This window comes from Elgaria multicarinata, chromosome 19 (assembly GCF_023053635.1).
Source record: "Elgaria multicarinata webbii isolate HBS135686 ecotype San Diego chromosome 19, rElgMul1.1.pri, whole genome shotgun sequence".
In the NCBI taxonomy this organism is placed as follows: domain Eukaryota; kingdom Metazoa; phylum Chordata; class Lepidosauria; order Squamata; family Anguidae; genus Elgaria; species Elgaria multicarinata.
In genome coordinates, this window is record NC_086189.1 from 1248150 (window position 1) to 1270594 (window position 22445).

At 49.7% G+C, this 22445-nt stretch overlaps 1 protein-coding gene across 1 annotated transcript; it reads right to left on the reverse strand.

Moving 5' to 3' along the window:
- Positions 1-125: 125 nt before the first annotated feature.
- Positions 126-21191, reverse strand: CCDC183 (coiled-coil domain containing 183). The gene is made up of 14 exons (XM_063144827.1): positions 20092-21191; positions 16144-16265; positions 13976-14053; positions 11742-11909; positions 10665-10769; positions 9609-9731; positions 7911-8039; positions 7558-7618; positions 6688-6788; positions 5839-5999; positions 3499-3664; positions 2387-2515; positions 696-792; positions 126-343 (listed from the first exon to the last, which is right to left on the reverse strand). Exons 1-14 carry the CDS (start codon positions 20159-20161, stop codon positions 210-212), a joined length of 1644 nt encoding a protein of 547 aa, XP_063000897.1. The 5' UTR covers positions 20162-21191; the 3' UTR covers positions 126-209.
- Between the last annotated feature and the right edge of the window lie 1254 nt (positions 21192-22445).

The following is a 22445-nucleotide window of genomic DNA, read 5'->3' on the forward strand; positions in this document are numbered from 1 at the left end:
ATGTTTGTGCAGGTATGCTAAGATGCCATTTCACATCGCGGTGTAAGTAGTAGCCCTTTCAAAGAAAAATCAATCTGTGAAATGCTGGGAGGAGGCAATGGCTAACAGGACAGAAGATCAAATGGAACAGAACAAATAAACACTTTATTCATCTTTTTTTTCAAAAAAGGAAAAAGGAAAGAAGGTGAAGTAGGAGCTGGAGGGGAGCATCATTTTTTGGAGGACCCTCTCTGCTTTTTCTTGGTGATCTTTGTCTTGTCTTCGATAAGTTTCAAGCCCTGTTTCTTGATCTCCTCCCGGTTGGGCACGTAGCTGTGGTCGATGTCGGCAAAGTTGAATGACTCTGTAGAAAAGAAGGAATATTTTATCAAGGAAAGGAGCAGACGAGAACACAAAAGGGGGGAAATGGAGGGTGGGGGAACCTCAAGACGTTTCCTTCTCTAATGAATGTATAAATCTGCCTCCCCCAAAATGCCCCTCTCTAAATGTGTTGGACTGCTCTACTTATTGCTGGCTCCTCTGGCTGACAGCGATTCCTCTCCAAGGGCTCAGGAGGGCTCCTTCTGCATCACCTCCTGCCACACAAGATCCTTTGTTAACTGGAGATGCTGGAAACTGAACCTGGGATCCCCCTCTATGCAAGGCAGCACTTTCTACCCCTGAACTCCAGTTTCTGTTGATAGACAGGTGCATACCTCTGACATCCTCATCATCTTCCTCAAACGTGATCCTCAGGTTCTGCCGTTCATCTCTAGTACTTTCTTCTAGGAAATTCCTGACGTGTACAAAACTCTGTACAGATCAGAGAGGTTAGAATTAGATTGTGCTGGTTATGAGACTGATATAAGGATGGGGTGTGCATGTGGAATGGGAAGATCCATGGATCATCATTGCTTTGCAAACAAGAACACACACTCCCTGGGCTGGTACCGGGGGAAGAGTAACAAGTTGCAGCTGTGCAATGTCTGGGAGCATTCCCCCTTCTCTTCGGGAGAGGTGTGGGTTGCTATGGGGTTTCTATTGGTCAGGGTGGGACTGGTGACAAGGGGGTCCCAGAAAGGGATAAAAAGCTTGGGCACCCTGTGGGTGTCAGGAGTCCAGTGTGTGTGTGTGTGTGGTGAGTTAGAGCATCCAGGCCGGGCTGGCTGGATGGCGGAAGCTCCCTGCGGCCACTGAGGGAAAGAGTCTTAGTTCAAGCAGCGTAAAGCTGAGTTGAAGTGAGCAACGAAGAGGTTGCGTTGCAGTGCTAAATGTTATGTTTTAGAATAGGTTTGGGTACAAGTGGGCAAGGGACCTTGCCGGAGTTATGGCTGGTGGGTGGTTAAGTGGGGAGTGAGTGTGAATTCAATTGGTTTGAGTGTGTAAAGGGGGAGGGGGAGGTATTAGTCCCTGCTGTCCTGAGTGTGTTATTCCTTTGTCCGTGTTTTCCCCCCAAACCTCTTACGTGTTTACCTTAATGTGTGGACCCTTACGGAAGTGTGTAGTGTGAAGAATAAAAGTGTTTGGTCCCTATCTCTGGAGTGTGGTGTCATTTCCTTGAGAACCTAGACTCTAAAGGGTTAACAAGTGGCAGTGAAGGGGCGTGTGTCTAGGCTGGCTGAGTCAGACCTCCCCTTCTCTGGCCGGGGAATCGCTGAGTCAAACCGAGCGGTTCCACTACACTTTGTACGAGAATTGTTGGTTGCTGGGCATGCAGATAGATATGAAATGAGACTTGGCAATGGCTGCTGAAATCTCAGAATGCGTACAAATCCAGTGGTAGACAGGGGGGAAACATGTTTGTACAAATTACGTTCCATTCTGTGGTGCCTTGAGGCTCACAGCAGAAGCTGGTAGCATCGAATGACAGTCAGAACAAGGCAAAAAGAATACTGGGCCTTAGGTAGCTCCATGTGGCCCCTGCTGGCTAGAACTCTCTCCCACTAGGACAACAGGAGGATATTGTCTCAGCAGAGAGTGAAAGCCAACTGAAGCCTCATCTAAGTTGAAAAGACCTGTGGCATTGTCAGCTGGAAGTGGTGACTGGACTGTTAAAGGGCCCTCGCTTGATTTTGTAGCCTGAGATTTTTGTGGGGCTGGGGAGATGGTGGTTCTACCAGGGACTCCTTCTCTGAGCCAGTGGACAGTAGCAGGGCTGTGTCTGAATAAGGCACCAATGTCCTACCCATAAGGAAGGAGCCTGTGTTTTGTCCTCCTCAGAGAGTCCCCTGCTGCACACCAGAAGGCCCAAGGGCTGGGGGTCATGACAGGCTTTCTTAGTGTATACACAGCTTGCACAGGTAAGATGGAGCTTTTCCTAGTGTGGTGCTACTTTTTTTGGTCGTATGTGTGTGTTTGCTTTCATCTGCTGCTGGAGCACGGTTTTGCATGGAAGTCTTGAGGGTACCTCATTGCTCTCTTCTTGGCTGAAGTCATAGGATGGCACCTTTGTCATTGTTTTGATCAAATGCATCAGCTTGGTTTCGCAGAATTGCAGCTTGTCAAACACGTCCCCGGTCTCCATGCGGGAGTCCTCCTAGGATGAAACGGGCAGGTTTGGGTCAAGAGGTAGTCCTCCCTGGCCCCAAACCTACAGTCAAAGCCCAGCCTATCAAGCCTTCTCCTCATTTTCTAAAAGAGAGTACTGGAGAAAGATTTTCTTCCCAGGGTCTGGTGTCAATGGCCTCATTTCTGGTTGGGGCAGGGGGAGAAAAGTCCAGAGTGGTCAGTCATACAGAGATGCAATGGGCAGCCTCCTTTGTGGGTGGCTGTGATCTTTTGCCGTTTGTTGCCAATGTTATGATGTAAGTATTTGCAATGATTTACTGTTTATTACTGTTTAAGATGTAAGTGCTGTGGACATCAGATGGTAAGTAGTTAATGCAGTTGAGATGGGGAATGAGGGAGTAGACTGTGTGAGGTGAATGCTGATTGGTTCACCTCACACAATACAAAGGTTTGTATTGGCCGTTAGCGGCTAGAGAGAGGAGAACCTGAGGTTGGGTTTAGTGTTAAATGGTCACAGCAGTGAAGGATAAGGTTGAAGAGAGGCTGCTGGGCTGGTTGCTGTGGGGCCAAATAGAGTTAGTGAGTCACAGAATCAGTGGGCGGCATTCTCTGAAGAGAGAGGAACCCCTTGGTTGGGATCCTTTGATTTACAGAAGAAATAAAGGAAGGGTCAATAGGGGTTTGTGCGGTGGCTACTTTGGGTTCATGGCAGCTTGCAATGATAGCTTGACTTCCTTCTGTTGCTGGGGAACATGGGCGGGAGGGTGCTGTTGCATCTGTGTCCTGCTCATGGCTTTCCGGTCGACAGCTGCTCAGCCCGTGGGAACAGAACGCTGGACTGCATGGAGCCCTTGGTCTGATCCAGCAGCAGGGCTCTTCTGGTGTCCTTATGCCCTCCTCTCTCCATGGCACGTCAGGGCTCCTATGTCTCCCTGCATGCAGCTGAGGGATTGGTGCCCTAAGGGACGCAAGGTTGCTGGGAGGAGGGGGGGTTGGGAGGGCGCCACGTACCTGACCGGGAACGGTGATGCCACACAGCCTCATGATGAGGTTGTTGACTCCGTTTTCAAAAAGGAGGAGGAGCTCTTGGTTCTTGAACACCTGGTTCTGGACCTGCGCCAGCCTCTCTCCCTCCTCTTCCAGAATATTCCTTAGCTCCTCCTCTAACTTCCTAGAACTGGGAGGGAATTAGAGATGTGAAGGCCCAGGAAAAAACCGGGAAAATTAGGAAAAAAACAGTTTTTTTCTGGTTTTTTCCCAAGGCTTTTTTTGTTTTTCCCCCAAAAAATTGGAAAAATTGAAAAAAAATGAAGAAAAAACGGATTACGGGATGTTTTATTTTAGCATGATGAATAAAGTGTTTAAGACAAGGTGTTCAGATATTTACTTCTCCAAATGATTTCTAAAAACTGTGCAGTATCAGATTATTACAATTTCTGTGCACCAAGGACAAGCAAGTCCTAGGTTGCAAACTGAGACTACAACTCTCAAATGCAAGAGCAGGATGCATTCCTGCCTCTAGGGGGCAGCACTGCCACTGAAGCAGAGACTGACAGTGATAGTGAGAAAATGAGTCTGATTAAATTTCATGCATATTCATTGAATCTTGGTGTCTCTCCCCCTCCCCCCTATTTTTCTCAGCTCTTTTTATGGGAATGGGGGCTTTATGTCTTGAAACTGAAGGACTAGCAGAGACATAAATAATTTTCTTTGTTACTAATGTTGGTGGTTTCTTCAGTTGTTTTTTAAAATTGTTTTTTGCCTGCTCCTCATAAACTGGCAAAACCAAAGAGGTTCCTTACAGTTCACGTGTTTGTAGCTCCATTTGTTACCAAAAAAAGTTTAAAAAGTAAATTAAATTTGTAATAATTGTTTGAATACACTACTTTTAATATACCAAATGTAATAATTTTATGCCAAACCAACTTGGACATAATTATATTTTATGTTCCTAAAGTAACAAAGTGACTTTCAATCTGTAAAAAGTGCTAATAGTGCATTATTTCATTTTTTCTGAAAATTTCAGTTTTCCCCTGAAAAAAACGGGGGGTGGGGGGTGGGGGAAACGGTTTTTTTCCATGGCTTCAAAATTTCCCGAAATTTTACATCTCTAGAGGGAATTCAGGCGGCTGTCAGCAATACATGTAGGGTGGGGGACAAGCTGTTCCCTCCCATACTGGTAAACCGTAGAAAAATGCAAGATGAGACTTGTTTTTCCTAAAGCTTTTAAAACTTGATGTTGTGCAGACTTTATACTGTTAGTTTTACCCTACCCTGTGCCTGCTTACCCTACCCTGTGCCTGTTGGCATTCTCTTCCCCTCCTTATTGTTTTACTATGATTTTATTAGATTGTAAGCCTATGCGGCAGAGTCTTGCTATTTACTGTTTTACTCTGTACAGCACCATGTACATTGATGGTGCTATATAAATAAATAAATAAATAAATAAATAATAATAATAATAATAATAATAATAATAGTTGTTGTTGTTGTTGTTGTTGTTGTTGTTTCCAGCATTCTCCTATGGACATGGGGGTGGGGTGCCTCTTAGGCCAGATCAGTTGTTGCTCTGGTTGGCAGCATCTCCAGGGGTCACCAAGCCTGGAGGGTCATTCCACCACTTGTGCAGCTGGCTGGGGAATGCTGGGGGTCGGATGACTTTTTCCTGTCTAAACGTGCAGTGGAGGGCGCAATCCTATGCATGTTTAGACAGGAAAAAGTCCTACAATTTCCAGCATTCCCCAACCAGCCTGCTGGGAATTGCAGGGCTTTTTCCTGTCTCAACATGCAAAGGATTGCGCCCTAAAAGATTACATACACAGAATCTGGTACCCTCCAGATGTGTTCGACTGAAGTTCCTAGCAGCTGAGGATGGCTGCTCTGTCTGCATAGATTGTCAGGTAATGACATATATTCACACATATTGTATATTTTATGATGCTAAAAAAAATTACTGAAAATTTAATTATCTATCTATCTAAATTGTACTGTCTTCTCCAAATGCTGCCCCAAATGGCTATTATTATTATTATTATTATTATTATTATTATTATTATTAAAGAGACTTCCAGGTTTTCAGACAGGTGCCACACCCTCAGTCCCAGAAGGAAAGCCCACTGCTCTTTAATTGCAAGTGCACAGGGACAGGCTGCAGTTGCCTCCCCCCACCCCCGCATGAGGGAAAGGCACTCTGCACATGCTCAGAGGCCCTTTCCTTTCTTGTGCAACTAGGTGGTGGTTAAATAGATGCAGCTGGGTGAGGAAAGGGATGGCGCTACAAAGACCAACACGATAGGGTGTCCACCGGAGGCGGTGCCCTTTGCCGCTTCTCCTGCTCACGCCGACGGGTACCTGACGGAGCGCGGGGTCTGGTGGAATTTCAGCTCGGCCCGCTCCAGCTCCAGCTGCTTCAGCTGGGCCTTCAGCCCCCTGCGCTTCTTCTCGGACTCTGCGATCTGCTGCTGCAGGTTCTCCTCGGACTTCTTCTGGGCCATGAACCTCCCGGCGATGTCCTGAAGGGGAGAGGCGGAGGGGTCGGAAGGCAGGGCGGCATGTCGCAGCGGCGGGCTTGAACAGGGGCCGCTTCCTCGGGAGAACCCTGGGCTGCCTCATTTGGCCGGGGCCGCTGGGAATTCTCGGGCAGGGGGGCTTCTAGGACCACCGTTCCCCTGGAGCTCAACATTGCTAGCTACGTTTCTGAGCCCCACTTCAAAATGCAGGCGGGCAGCTCAGATGATTCCCACCGAAGAGCGGCACGATTCCTCTGGCGTTCCTTGAGTGTCAGTGGGTCTCTGGGGTCTCCAGCAGAGAGAGGGGAGCCCTCACCTGCTATCGGATCCCCTTAACTGGGGACACTGGGACTGAACCTGGAACCCTCCGCCTGCAAAGCCTGGCCGCTGCCCGTGAGCTGAGATCCCTCCCACAGGAGCGCCTTCGCCAGAGGCCACATGTCCTCAGCCTGAATGCTATGACTGCACTTGTTCAGGGCTTCAGTAACTGTCTCACGCTGGAGTCTGAAAGAGCCCGCAAGAGCCAAACATCCTGTTTGACCATTCAGCCCCCAAACATTTGAAGTTTTATTGCTTGGAGCACAGCCTCCGGCGGGAATCTGAACCAGGGGGGCTGGAGAGAAGAGGGGAACCCCGGAAGTCCAAGGATCGGCCTGGGCACGGGGCCCCCAGGGGCACAGGACTACGATACCCAGAGATGGGAGCACTGGACGGCGCCCTTAATCTTGTCCACTTCGGTGGTCACCAGGCCCTGATACTCAATCTGCGCCTTTGAGGCCTCCGACTTCACACCTGGAGAATTGGAGGATGCAGCAAAGAGGAAGAAATCACTCTGCAGCTCCTGCAACCAGTAAGAACGGCTGGAGCAGGAGTGTGGGCCCTGGAATCGAATCTGGCCCTCTGGAGCTCCTCAGGAAGCCCCCCCCCCCGCCTTTCCCCAGGCTTCCAAACATTGGGTGGTTTTCTGCCTTTTCTGCAGTCCCACTCACCCACAGTCAAAGAGACTGAAATGCGTCTCTGAGGGCTACATTATTGACAGTAAGAGCTTTATGCTGAAATGGGCAGGACTTGGGGGCGGGGGGCTTGGCCTTCAGCCCCCTTTGCCATCACTGGGAGGCAGCCCCAAGAGCGTCTCTGAAATGGGATTTGGCCCTCGGAGTGGAAGAGGGCCAGCGCCCCCCTGCCCCCCTCGCCATAGAGGCGATGCTTTGAAAAGCGCCAAGCAAGGATACAGATCCCAACCCAGGGGCCCTTCTAGCGGGATCTCCATGATGTCGGAGGAGCAGACGAGCTCGGGGTGTGTGTGTGTCTCCCAGGGCCGGCGTCAAGGGTGGGCCCCAGCCAAAAGCCCACATCGCAGCAGCAGGGGCCCCTTGACAAACAGGCTCCCTGCACCTGCTCCTCCCCTCCTCCATGGCCACTTGCCTCTGGCTCTGGCCCAGGTAACGGGACGGAGGAGCAGCAGCAGCAGCAGACACATGGCCCGCTCGCCCCCTGCCTCGCAAGCCAGCCAGTGGTGGTCCTGAGGAAGATCAGCCCAGTTGCTTATCAGCATCCTTACCTTTCGTTCCTTCGCGGCCCATGAGGTTGGGGAAGTCCATGTTCATATCCCTCCGGGCTTGCTGTTAATAGAGGGAAGGCGGGGACTGTAGAGGAGCCAGAAAGACACCCAAAAGCCAGAGCTCCCGTGGTCCAGGCCCAAGGGGGCACATCTTACCACCGGGGTGTGTGTGAGAGGAGCAGGGAAGGAGGCCACGGCCAGGACTGGAAGAGGAATGGCCCGGAGGGAGACAGGCCCTCTCCTGCTTCTTGCCACAAATATAGCTGCTATTCAGAGGTACGCTGCCCCTAAATACGGAGGTTCCGCTAGTGGGGGAGGAGTCCCCACTACTCCAGCCCCCCCCCCCCACTCACCATCCTCCGGTGCCTCTCGCTGGCATCCTTCGTGCGGATCCGTTCTATCTGCTTCTTCTGGATGCTCAGTGAATTCTCCCTGAACTTCTTCTCCGCAATGAGCTCGTTTTCTGCACTCACCATGTCCTCCTGCAACATCACAGCCCAGGATGAGCATGTGGGGAGAGCAAGCGTCACTCCCCCTCTCCCTCCCCCCTCATCCCTGCATCTGTTTCCCCGCCTTCCAGGGGCTGAAGGCTGAACACTTGATCGAGGGTAATGACCCTCTGTGACCGAAGTCTGTGACCGAAAGTTAAATCACCCTTCCCCAATCTACTCACATGCAGATGTGTTGGGCTGCAACTCCCATTCTCCCCAGCAAGCATAGCCTTTGGGGATTATGGGAGTTTCAGTCCAACACATTTGCAGGGTGCCAGGGTGAAGAAGGCTGTTTTCTAGAGCTCCTTTCTAAAGAAAAAGAAAATAAAGAGTTTATTTGGCGTGCCTTCAAAATGCCAGCCACTGCGTGAGTTAAAGGCAGGAGTTTAGGCACCTGCAGGATACTGGAAGACACAGAGATAGAAAAGGAGGACAAGCTGGTTCCATCTGCCACAAAGTCCAGAAGGATCATGCATTAGAAGACAATGGCGGCGCGTCCCTCTCTCCGTAACTACAAAATAACGTCTCTTTTGGGGGTGTTTACAAATGTTTTCCTCCCATGCATTCCTCTTGAACGCCTCCCATAGTGTGAATGCCACACTAGAGGCCTTCAAGAGGCAGCTGGACAACCATCTGTCAGGGACGCTTTAGGGTGGATTCCTGCATTGAGCAGGGGGTTGGACTAGATGGCCTTGTAGGCCCCTTCCAACTCTGCTATTCTATGAAGTCTGTGACCCAAACGAGGTACAAGATAACACTAATTTATATCGCATAAGGTGGGTTTCTATTAATTGCAGCTCTTGAGCCATTATATTTGCTCCCTATTGTTTCTTAATAATGGGAGTTGCATCAGGAGGGCACCAGGTTGGGGAAGGTTGATCTAAAAGCACTAATAGCAGTTCTTAAATGCACAATGAAATCCATCAGAAGACGTTACGTTACGTTGGCTTCACCAACCACAGAGAAGAAGAATGTATGGAGCATTCATCAGCGGGTTTGCTCAAAAGTAAGGCCCGTTCAGTTCAATGGGACCTAAGTGTGCCCAGGACTGCAGCCTTAAGAGAGTCAAACAAACAACAACACAGGTTGCAAGGTGGGGTTGCCAGGGGGACAAAACATCCCAGGCATATTTATTCCCCCCCCCTCTCCCCAATGTAAACCTGACGGCATGCAACAGGGCTTGCTCCTTGGTCACTGTGTTTACAATTGCGGCCTTGAGTGATCTCCTGTGCCCCAAACAGCAAACAAACAGATGTATCGTTCGGTCTAACTTCTTTTTCTGTTCATGCAGCTTTCTAAGAACCTCTCTGATTCTATTTAAAAAGAAAGAGCAAGCCTCTAGTCCTTATGGGGGCACAAGAATGTGGATCTCGGTTACCAAAGGGGGTGACTGAATAGGATGGAGGGGGGTTTCAGAGACACCCCCACTCCCACCCGCAGCAACTGGCCCCCTTTCCGCAGGCCCCTGAACATACCAGGGAGAAGAGGCAAATGTGTACTTTGCATAGCTGATGCCAGTTTCAGAACTGGGCTGAGTGAGTGGCAGGATTCTCCTCGTACCTTGGCTGCCTCCATCGCTTCGGTGGTGTCGATGCCCATCAGCTGCATGCCTTTCAGCTCCACTTGGTAGACCTCCACCCGCTGCTCCAGGTCGTCCAGGATGTGAGGGAGGCGAGACAGTTCCTAGAGGCAGGGAGGGAGGTGGAGAGGCCTTGGAATGCAAGGTCAAACCGAGGTGGGGAGGGAGGAGAAATGCCCCTCGCGCCCCCTAATAACAAACCTGGGGTGTGTGGAGGGCAGGGTTGGACTGTCGGCAGTTCAAAAGCCCGGTCCGAATTCTTTTGCGTTTTCAGGGCCGGGCTTGAGATTTCCAACCGGCTAGATGCTCTCGCCAGTCCAGTTTGCAGTTGGCTGCCGGTTTTTCTCCCAGAAAAACGCCCCTTGGAACAGGGCATTCTGGGGAAAGCAAAAGGGCGGCCACTATTGATCCACCCTGGAAATGGATCCAAGCCCCCAAATGGGAAAAGTAGCCCCCTCCTACTGAATGCCCTGAGTGCAAATGTAGGGTGGCCCTATGAAAAGGAGGACAGGGCTCCTGTATCTTTAACAGGTGTATTGAAAAGGGAATTTCAGCAGGTGTCATTTGTATAGATGGAGAACCTGGTGAAATTCCTTCTTCATCACCACAGTTAAAGCTGCAAGAGCTATAATAGAGTGACCAGATTTAAAAGAGGGCAGGGCACCTGCAGCTTTAACTGTGGTGATAAAGAGGGAATTTCACCAGGTTCTCCATCTATACAAATGACACCTGCTGAAATTCACTTTTCAAGATACAGGAGCCTGGTCCTCCTTTTCATAGGGTCACCCTAGCAAATGGGGCACCATGAACTGGGAGCGGGGGGGGGGGGGATTTTGGCCCATCCCCCACAGCGGGACTTTCCAAAGTCACTGTTGAGTTTTCCAGTGGACAAAATTTGGCAGCAAGAGAATTTGGGAACCCTGTATATATTCCCCTTGCCAAATGGGGGGGGGGGCAGGGGCAGGGGATTTGGGAGGGCCCAGGAAGATTCCGCTCCTGCTGGGCCCCTGAACGGTCCCTCAAAAGCCCCCACTCACCTCTCTCAGCACATCCAGCATCTTCAGGTACAGCATGTGGGTTTTTTCAGCCGTTGTGATTTTCACGTGCATCTTCTCAATGTTGTTCTCCAGCTGACGGATTGTCTGTGATGGAGGAAAGTGCTTGAAGAGCACCCTTGCTTCTGCCCTCCATAGCCAAGGCAGCCTCTGCGTCAGAATATGTTCCCTGACCAAAGAATGCCCCCTCCCCTCCCCAGCCCCTGTTCCTTGTGTTCCTCGCCTGGTCGGGCTCACGCCGAGGGCCCAACCGCCAGCAGGGGCCCCCAGGCCAGAGCCCCCCTGGGGCTCTGGCCTCCTCTTCCTCGCGGCCCCCTGCTTGCTCGCCTGCTGCCTCTCGCTCTGGCCCAGGCAACGGCGGGGGTGACAAGGAGGGGCAGGAGACGCTGTGGCCCCCGGGCTCCCTCTGCCTGTCCAGCAAGCAAGTGGGGGCCATGAGGAGGAGGAGCAGCAGCTGAGGAGGGGGAGCTCCCTGGGCGAGGGGCTCACGGAGTGCGGCTTGACCAGGGGCCCTCCAAAACCTGGACCCAACCGTGGTCTTGATGCCCATGGCTGGGAGACAAGGGGGATGCTGGTGCCCCCCATGTTGCCCTCATTCCAGCAGTAATTCCAACAAAGCCAGTCCGTACGAGTCGGCCGATGAAGTCAGTAGCAGTAGGCCTTGACTATGCCCACCGAGGGAGTCCGTGTCGGAGGTGGGAACTAGGCCAGGCACTTCCTGGTAACTCAGGGCTCGGTTTCTCCCCCTCTGATATCGATGGCTTCACAGGCATCGCTTTCGTGGCACACAGAAAGGGAGGGGGATGTTTTGCTGGGTCTCTGGTCGTGTGTTTCCCAGGGGTCTCCTGCCCACTTCCCCTCACCCCAGGTGCCACCCAGTGGAGGCTGGTGGCTCCGGTGGCAGAGGGGCGGGGAATCCACCCTGGTTTCAGTCAGAACCAGCTCCTTTAGAGTCCTGACTGGTTCTGACTGATACCCGGAGCGGATTCCTGCCCCACTGATGTCAGAGCCCCCAGCCCCCACCGCCTGGGGTGCCACCCCCTCCTCTGTCCCAGTCACCTGCAGCTGCAGCTGGGACTCCGGACTGGCCGTCTCCAAGTCGAGCAGCTGCTGCAGCCTGAGCTGCATGCCCTCCAGCAGTTCCCCCCGCCGCTTCACTTCGTACAGCAAGACGTTGTGGGCGTTCATCCGGTCAAACACGTAGCTGCTGAGCGACTCCCGGGCTTGCTGCAGAGGGCAGGGCAGGGAAGACACCGAGCAGCGGGGAGCACATTGTGCATGGATTGCACAAGCCTCTGCATGACAGCTGGGGCAATGTATTGATGCAGGGGGGATTCATTCCCCACCAACCACTGTGAGGACTGCAGGTGGGTTCCGAGCACACGGGACAGCAGATGGGGGCAGAGGTCCTGCTGCTGCCACGTCCCAGTGAGCCCTGGGACCACCACACCACACTTCGCCCTCCAGTATTTGCATTGGCTGGGAATAATGGCCGTTTCAGGCCCACACATCTGGAGGGACCCAGTCTGGCGAGGACTCATCCAGCTCATGTGGGGAAGGGTGAGGGCATCTCACTCTCTGCTCAGTCTGGCCCAGGACTGCCTTCTCTGGCTGGCAGCTGCTCAAAAAAGAGGGTTTTTCCCAGCCCTAAGACCATGTTTTTAACCAACAGTGGTGGGAATCACACTCAAGACTTCCAGTGTGCAGACCAGGGGTTCCTCCACTGCCTCACCACCCAACCAAGGCCCCCACAAGCATTTTTTTTAAGTGAGAAGTTTGTTGGGAACGTAGATGGAAGCTCTCCGCCCCCATCCTCCATGAATTTATCTCACTCCTTTTAAAGCCGTCTGTGCCAGCGTTCCCCATGATACCTGGGCAGGATCTACACTACTGCTTTAAAATGGTTTATAACAGTAGTGACAACTGCTGGGGTCCAGGACACACTGCATATACAGTTTTCAAAACATTTTCAAAGTGTCATATCCTCCTTGGTGTAGTTCATAGAATTATTATTATTTATTTATTTATTTATTTATTTATATAGCACCATCAATGTACATGGTGCTGTACAGAGAAAAACAATAAAATAGCAAAACCCTGCCGCATAGGCTTACATTCTAATAAAATCATAATAAAACAAGAAGGGGAAGAGAATGCACCAAACAGGCACAGGGTAGAGTAAAACTAACAGTATAAAAGTCAGAACTTTTATAGAATAAAATTTTATAGAATAAATTTTATAGAATAGCAGAGTCGGAAGGGGCCTACAAGGCCATCGAGTCCAACCCCCTGCTCAGTGCAGGAATCCACCCTAAAGCATCCCTGACAGATGGCTGTCCAGCTGCCTCTTGAAGGCCTCTAGTGTGGGAGAGCCCACCACCTCCCTAGGTAACTGATTCCATTGTCGTACTGCTCTAACAGTCAGGAAGTTTTTCCTGATGTCCAGCCGGCATCTGGATCTGGCCTTTGTGGCAGTGAGTTCCACAAGTGATGCTTCGTGTGTGTGGGAAGCATCCCCTCTCTTGCCAGTCCGGAATCTCCTGCCAATTTAGTTCATGGGGTGACTCTGAGTCCCCGCATGACATGAGACGGGATGAAAACACAAACCCCCTTGTCACTTTCTCTGCCACTGGTAAGTCAAGATGGAGCCAGTCTGTCAGGCTTAGCCCGGTCTACCCCAGGGCATGGGGGAACCTCCTCCCACCTGAGAAAGGAATTTAATTTCAGAAAGGCTCACAGGGCCCTATTCCAGGGGTGGGTGGAGCCAAAGGCAAAGGGCCAGGTCAAAATACACCCAAATGCCCGCCTGTGGTAGCTTAAAGGGGTGGGGAGGAAACTGTGCAAAGGCAAGCAAATTGCTGGACAGCCAGTGCTTGGGGAGAAAGGGGAAGGGTGTGTGGCTGTTTGGATGGGACCCCTGGGCCTGAGGTTCCACACTGACTGATCACAGCCCTCCAGAGCCTTTAACCCATCACCTGCCACCCAAGATCCTTTGAACGGGAGGTGGCAGGATTTGAACCTGAACTCTGCCCCATTCCAGGTGGATGTGACTGGAATGGGCAGCACCCTAGAAACCCCTGTCTCCCTGGCTGGATGTGCCTCTCTGGGCCCACTGGAGCTCTGGGCATTTTGGAAGGAGGTGGTTGGGAGAGGCCTAGGAGGGCCACGGCTGTCAGGGACGGAGGCTTCTTATTGAGGAAGGGGGAGGCGGGGCTACTCCCCCCAGGCCGTGGATTGGGCAGAGCCCTGATGGGTGGGGATAAGGGGAGGGGCTTCAGGAGTCTGGCCATTACCTCCACTGTGTACTCAGCAAAAGCTGCTCTGAGCGGCTTCTTCTCACGGCAGGCACGGCTGATGGTGACGTGGTCATACTATGAAGCACGGGGTGGGGAGAGAGAGAGATGCTGGCTGAAGGTGGGTCAACTCCAGTGCCAATGCAACAAATGAGCCTTCTTACCTGGGCTCACACACCTGGGAGGATGTCAACCATTTTAGAGGTGTGCAAAAGGAGGGAGATGCTGGCTCTGGTGCAAAGATTCTTTATTTTTTATTTTTCTTGTTAAAAAGGTTATTTTAAAAAACCTCACGAATAGCCCAATGTTTCGGATGGTGTCAATCCTTCTTCAGGGGCTGTATTTAACACAGAATGTACATGTGTATTAGTATTTAATTACAAACTAAAACATATGCATAACCAAATACAGCAGGGACAATACCATTACATAAGAGTTGTTAGAGCATTATGGTATTTATTATTATTATTATTATTATTATTATTATTATTATTATTATTAATTTATATAGCACCATCAATGTACATGGTGCTGTACAGAGTAAAACAGTAAATAGCAAGGCCCTGCCACATAGGCTTACAATCTAATAAAATCATAGTAAAACAATAAGGAGGGGAAGAGAATGCCAACAGGCACAGGGTAGGGTAAAACTAACAGTATAAAGTCCGCACAACATCAAGTTTTAAAAGCTTTAGGAAAAAGAAAAGTTTTTAGTATTTATCTCTATATGATATTGGCATAAAGACCTAAAAGAAACCATCTAATGCATTGAAAAAAATTATATTGAGACAAGTCTAGCTTTCAAAAGCAGGTTTTTTAAAAAACTTAATCTTTTTTTAAAAACTCCATTTTAATTTTTAAACTTTTAAATGAGGCTTGTTGTAACTAGGAAATACCATATATTTTTTGACATTTTGTTTAAAAGTTTAAAAATTAAAATGGAGGTTTTTGAAAAGATTAAGTTTTTTTAAAAAAAACCAACTGCTTTTGAAAGCTAGACTTGTCTCAATATAAATTCCTTCAATGCATTAGATGGTTTCTTTTAGGTCTTTATGCCAATATCATATAGAGATAAATATCATAAAGCTCTAACAACTCTTATGCAATGGTATTGTCCCTGTTGTATTTGGTTATGCATATTTATTAGTTTGTAATTAAATACTAATACACATGTACATTCTGTGTTAAATACAGCCCCTGAAGAAGGATTGACACCATCCGAAACGTTGGGCTATTCGTGAAGTTTTTTAAAATAACCTTTTTAACAAGAAAAAGGAAAAAGGAAGCCTCTTTGCACCAGCACCAGCACTCTTTCCCTCCTTTTGCACACACTTTTGGTGCTTCTCCCTCCAAGCCATTTTAGAGGACCTGGTGGAGCCCTGTTGGCCCTCAGGGAGAGGGCAGGGCAGCGCCCCACCTGGGCAACGGGTCGTGAATGCTGCACGCACAGCAGCAGCTCAGGCCACCCAGCTGAGACAAGAGGCCCAAACATGTGCAGATGCTACATGGGGAAGTTCTTGCTGCAGCGCATTGGGCAGGAAGAACGTTGGTCTGTACATGCCAAAGAATGAGATGGGAGTAATGGGTGCGCAGTACTATTTTGAGTGCCCCTTTATGTGAATAAAATAAAATATAAATACACACACATGCACACAAAACTCCCTGCAAGTGGAAAGCCAGTCCATCAAGGAAAAGGTGCTGGCTTCTTGTGATGCTACTTTTCCACTCATAGGGAGTGTGGTCACAAAGAGCAGGGTCATTCAGAAGATGGATACCATCCAGGCTCTTGCCCCAGGAGCTGACCGCCTCACCCCGCTGGAACCAGAGGCAAGAGATGGGAGCGGCATGGCCTTCTCCAAGGTCCTGAGGGGTGGGGGGGACGCAGCTGGGAAGGCCGGTTCCTTGCTGCTGTCCATGGTGCAGGAGGACAGGCACGGGAGGGGGGGAGTGGGCCTGGATCTGAGTCTGTCTCCCTCCTGGTGACGTCCACACAAACAGTCCAGGAGCTCCAGGGTGGGTGTGGCCGACTGCAGCCCCGCTCCCTCCTCTCCTCGCCTCAGTGTCTTGCAATCCACCCTCTGGAGGGACCCAGGTTGGGCAGGGCCGCATTGCAAAACCAGCTGGGAGAGCGGCCGTTTGGGTGGCCCAGGAGTCCCCCGCGCCCCTACCTTCAGCCCGAGGGTCAGGTCGTGCATGCCTTCCCGCACATTCCCACGCAGGAAGGTGATCAGGTGCTTGTTCTTATAGACGGTCTCCTCGCTGCCTTGGATAAAGAGCTTCTTCACTTGCTCTGGAAAGACACGGGCCGTGGAAGTGAATTGCCGGAAGGATCTGGCTGGCCATGGCAGGAAAGGGGGTGGGAGGCAATTTGGCCCTGATCTGGCCTCAGGGCGTTTGTGATGTCCTGGAGTGAGTTGACGCCACTCTGGCCCTGTTCAGACGCCACGCTGAGCCATGGCGAGGCCGCTAGCCCTTTTGCAGCAAATGGATAAAGAGCAGGTTTAAACCATGGCTATGTAGCCACCATGGTTAGGAATTATTCACACGACACACTAAGGCCATAATGTTTGGCCTAACATGCATGGCCTCCACCGTGGCTGAGTGCGTCGTCTGACTGGGGCCTCTGCTCGCTCTACGTTCCCCACCTCGCCTCAGGGACAAAGAGCCGGGCTAAGCTTTCCCAACAGGGCTGGAACCATCCCCAGACTAATTTGTTGGATTCAGCCAGGAAAAGCCATTTTATTGGCGTTCAGAGCGCTGTCCGGTTCAGTTTTATTGGATGAATTTCAGTTATTGAGGCCCGAGGATGTGGACAAGGTGCTTGGCCAAGTCCGGTCGACCACCTGTGTGCTTGACCCTTGCCCCTCTTGGCTCATTACATCAAATAAGGAGGGGATCGCCGGCTGGGTCCAGGAGGTTGTAAATGCCTCCTTGAGAGAGGGAGTGGTGCCGGCCTCTTTAAAAGAGGTGGTAATTAGACCACTCCTGAAGAAGCCTAATCTGGACCCGGAGGATGTTAACAACTACAGGCCGGTGGCTAATATCCCCTTCCTGGGCAAGGTGCTTGAGCGGGTGGTTGCAGGACAACTCCAGGCACTCTTGAATGAAACGGATTATCTAGATCCATTTCAATCGGGTTTCAGGCCTGGTTTTGGAATGGAAACTGCCTTGGTCGCCCTGTGGGATGACCTCTGCCGGGAGAGAGACAGGGGGAGTGCGACCCTGTTGGTTCTCCTGGACCTCTCAGCGGCCTTCGATACCATCGACCATGGTATCCTTCTGGATAGGTTGTCTGAGCTGGGAGTTGGAGGCACTGCGTTGCAGTGGTTCCGCTCCTACTTGGATGTCCGATTCCAGAAGGTGGTGCTGGGGGATTATTGCTCTGTGCCGTGGCTCCTAAGCCATGGGGTTCCACAGGGCTCTATCCTATCCCCTATGCTGTTTAATATATACATGAAGCCGCTGGGGGAGGTTATCCAGAGATGTGGACTGAGGTGTCATCAATATGAGGATGATACCCACCTCTACCTTTCCTTTTCATCAAACCCAGGTGAGGCAGTGACTGTTCTGAACCAGTGCCTGGGCACGGTAATGGACTGGATGAGGGCTAACAAACTGAAACTCAATCCAGACAAGACGGAGGTACTGTTAGCAGGTGGTTCATCTGTCCGGCGAGGTGATGTTTGCCCTGTCCTGGACGGGGTTGCACTCCCCCTAAAGGATCGGGTCCGTAGTTTGGGGTGCTCTTGGATCCAGAACTGTCACTTGAGGCATAGGTGAACTCAGTGGCAAAGAGCACCTTTTACCAGCTTAGGCTGATATACCAGCTGCGCCCTTATCTGGACAGAGATAGCCTAGCTACAGTTATCCATGCTCTGATAACCTCTCGTTTGGATTACTGCAATGCGTTATACGTGGGGCTGCCTTTGAAAACAGTCTGGAAACTTCAACTGGTACAAAACAGGGCAGCCCATTTACTAACAGGGACTGGCCGACGAGACCACATCACGCCAGTCCTTTTCCAGCTTCGTTGGCTGCCAGTCCAGGTCCAGGCCCGATTCAAAGTGCTGGTATTAACATTTAAAGCCCTAAACGGTTTGGGGCCAAGTTATCTGAAGGAACGCCTCCTCCCATATGTACCTGCCCAGACCCTAAGGTCATCCTCAGGGGTCCTCCTCCACGAGCTCCTGCCAAAGGAAGTGAGGCAGGTGGCTACCAGGAGGAGGGCCTTCTCTGCTGTGGCACCCTGGCTGTGGAATGAGCTCCCTAAGGAGGTTCGCTTAGCACTTACATTATATGCTTTTAGACGCCAGGTGAAGACCTTTTTATTCTCCCAACATTTTAACAGTCTATAAATAAATTTTAACTTGGTGTTTTAAATTTGTAATTTTGCATTGCTGCTGTTTTTATCTGGTTGAGCTTTTATATTGTATTTTATACTATGGTTTTATACTGTTGTTTTATACTTTGAATGTTTTTAATTTTTGTGAACCGCCCAGAGAGCTCCGGCTATTGGGCGGTATAGAAATGTAATAAATAAATAAATAAATAAATAAATAAAAGGTCAGCACGCACACCCGCTCAGAGTGCAAATTCCGAGTTGGTGCTTTGCTGCCACACATCATATGACAATGACAAGAACAATCGGAGCTATGACTTCTTGTTCTTATACTGTTGTTTTTATGTTTTTGATGGTTTAAAATTTTTCTATACTTTTTAATGCTCACTGTTTTTAACTGTTGTAAACTGCCCAGAGAGCTTCGGCTATGGGGCGGGATATAAATTAAATAAATAAATATCCAAATGCAAACCTGATGGCTGAATGGATTACAACTCATGTATTGCATTGACTCACTTCCTTTAACTGGGTAAGGATAGGTTTCATCCACACGCTGCTCATGCATTTAAAGCATTTTACCGAGTGAGTTTTGCAACCACCCTGCACGGTAGGTCAGTTTTATTATCCTCCTGTCACAGATGGTAGCGGTGTGTGTGAAGCTAAGAGAATAGCTGTCCGGCCTACATTCACTGAGTCGTCCTTGCAACAACCCTGCACAACAGGCCACTTGTATCATCATACTGCAGATAGGGAGCAGTGGGCTTGCCACTTTGTGGTGCTTACAACAGCCCTATAAGGTAGGCCAGCCGTCACACGGCTGCCACGGAGACGACTGCCAGACAAGCTGCTGCTCTTTGAACTACGAGGGCATCCGAGGCCACTGTGGGGCAGCCCAAGCTCTAGTGACATCCAAAAGCAGTTCTCAGGCTGGGACTTGGACCAAAGCTGTAGGCGCTGACTCTGGGGCACAAATGGGATCAGGACCCGCACCTCTCAAAGTCAAATCCAGCTCCCCGTCCACCTTGGCTACCAAATCTCTTCCTCCCACGCAGGCATTTCAGTCCAAGGCCTGGATTTCATTTTGGAGACACTCTCAGGAGCCGTCTTCCAGTGGGGGTGGAGCTGCAGGGAAAGGGGGGGTGTCCCCGTCCCCCCCAAATGCCAGCCGGTTACAGCTGAGAGCTCCGATGTCAGTGGGGAGATGCACTCGCTCTGGGTTTCATTCAAACCCAGTTGGAACCCTAAAGGAGATCTCCGAAGGGATCCACATCTCTACCAAGCTGCCCAAAGTTGGTCCCTTTTGGCAGAGGTCACTGGCAACTCCACAGCTGAGTAAACCAGGCTCTCCTTCTCTTTATTTACTAAATGTATCAATTGCAGCCTCCTCCTCCACAGATCACCTTTATATTTATTCTTTCCATTTCTACATTGCGTCTTCCAGTTGCATCGCCCGGGGGAGAGGATGATAAAAATGTGATTAAAACTTCTCATAAAACCAAGGAAGAGGAAACAAACCAAAATCGTACAATAAAATATGAGAGCAGAATTCCAATAAAAATGGAATGAAACATTATACAGAATCAAAAGCCCAACAGAATAGAAGAGTCTGTTACTGTTCGGCTGATACAAAATGTGGAAGGAGCCAGATGTGCTGAGGGCTGCTGGTCTTTTATTTTGTTTTACAACTGTCCAGAGAAACATCCTTCCTTTAAAAAAAACAACCAAAACAACAGCAACCACCCTGCATTTATCTCCGGAGCGCCAAATACAGGATTACCTTGGAGGTTAATGATCGCCCGCAGTTCGTGGATTTGCTGCTTAATGTCTTTTTTCCTCTGGTACCTCATGTTAGCGGAGTCCGGTCACGTCCAGGTGATGTTCTTGAAACACCTGTAAAGAGAGACAAAGCCACCAGGCCACCAGCTCGCTCTAAAGAGGGAAGAAGTTCCCACGTGGATTCAGGGGAGGCTCCGCCTTGGCTTTGTGACATCCGCTAGGACATTATGATGTTTCTGTGCATCACCAGTTCCCAGGAATGACCATCCTCCTGGAACCTCGATCATTGTATTGTAGTGACTGGAATTCCACCTAGAATGCCTTGCCCATTATCTGGATTCTTCTCCTTCCAGGGGCTGGTTCAGAAGAGATCTCTCATCACTAGACAGGGGGCGGCCACTGGCGCCCTAAGGGAGCCATGCCATCACACACCCAAACCCCAAGGGCAGATCTAGTAAACGGGGGAAAGCTTGCCCCTATTTTCCATTTAATTTTTTTAAGCCCTTTTTTAAAAAATGGAGTAATTTTTATTCATTTTTGTCTATCCATCCATCTGTCCAACCAATGTTTCCAAGATCAGATAAAATAAAATAATTGTTACATCCAAGATACACAGTGAAGCAAGTATTTTTAAATGCTTAAATTCCTGTGGATATTCAGTATATTGTAAACATAATATGAAATAATAACATCTTCATTATTTTATCTGCAACCTGAGTACCAGCACAATGGCAGAAAAGGCTGTACTGAAATCAACTGGCTTCCTTGTTTCTTTCTTTCAATCCGTCTGGCATTTCACTATGTCATAAAACTCCACTTCCCAGAACTATTTCTGAGAGGTGGTTTGTTCCTTTGCTTCTTTATGTTGGATGCTGCTGCCTTTCCCCTCCCCAGTATCCACCAACTGGGCCTCCACTGATGGTGGGATATGATTGGTAGGCAAAATCAGAGGCAGAGAGAGGCCACCCTTCAGGTAACCTGGCCCCAAGTTGCTTCAGGTCTGGACTTCTGACATCAAACCCTAGAGAGCCTAGGCTGAACTTAGACCTTGGAGATAATGTCTCTTTTGCCCAAGGGCTCTGACGCAACCATGGAAGAGGGCCTCAATTGCTAGGGAGGGCACAGCAGAGGGAAACAAACTTCGGGAAAGCTCTCCATGAGATACATGGGGAGCGTGCCCATTTCCCACACCATTGGCTGAGCTGCTGTGATGTCACAGGCATTCTAACTGCTGAGGCCGGAATGCTGACAATCGCCACAGCTGCTGGGGGAAAAATGTATTTATTTATTTAAAACATTTCCTGGCCGCCTTTCAGGACAGAAGCCCTCCCAAGGTGGCTTACAACAATACATAAAAACAGTTTAAAACATTAAAAGCAATAAATATACAATAACATAGCAATTAAAACAATAAAAACTAATGATAAACGCTAACAACAAAATCACCAAGAACAACAATGGTAATAGCAGCAAAATCATACTCATTATGAAAAGGCCATGGTAAAATAAAACATTTTTAAGGACTTCTTAAAAGCCTGAAAAGATGGTGTATGGCGGACCTCCAATGGGAGTTTGTCCCACAGGTGTGGGGCCACTGCTGAGAAGGCCCTTTCCCCCATGTGGACACCCACCTAATTTCTCTCACTGGTGGGCAGGTGAGAAGGGGCCCTTTTTATGCTCTCAAAGTGTGGGCAGGCTGATATGGGTGAAGGCCTGTAACTTGGTCCCAAACTGTTTAGGGCTTTGAAGGTCAAAACCAGCTAAGGTGACCATATGAAAAGGAGGACCGGGCTCCTGTATCTTTAACAGTTGTATTGAAAAGGGAATTTCAGCAGTTGTCATTTGTATATATGGGGAACCTGGTGAAATTCCCTCTTCATCACAACAGTTAAAGCTGCAAGTGCTCTGCCCTCTTTTAAATCTGGTCACTCTAATACACCTCCTGCACTTTAACTGTTGTGATGAAGAGGGAATTTCACCAGGTTCCCCATATATACAAACGACATCTGCTGAAATTCCCTTTTCTATGCAACTGTTAAAGATACAGGAGCCCTGTCCTCCTTTCCATAGGGTCAGCCTAAAACCAGTACTTTGAGTGGCTCCTCCATGTCGGCGGCTGATGGTGTGCTGTTTGGGGGCAATGAAAAAGAGAGAGTGGATTTCAGGTATCCATTCAAAACAACCAATTCGATCTTTGGCTTCAGGCCTTTGAGTTGCAATGTGTATTTAGTCTTCAAAGCCCAGGTTAAAAACCTTGGGGGTTTTGCAGCTGTTGATGCGTGCTGCTGTTTGCTTTGGTTAATGATTGCTTGGGAACAAACAGTCATGGGGAGGAAGCAAAAGAGGGGTGCAGCA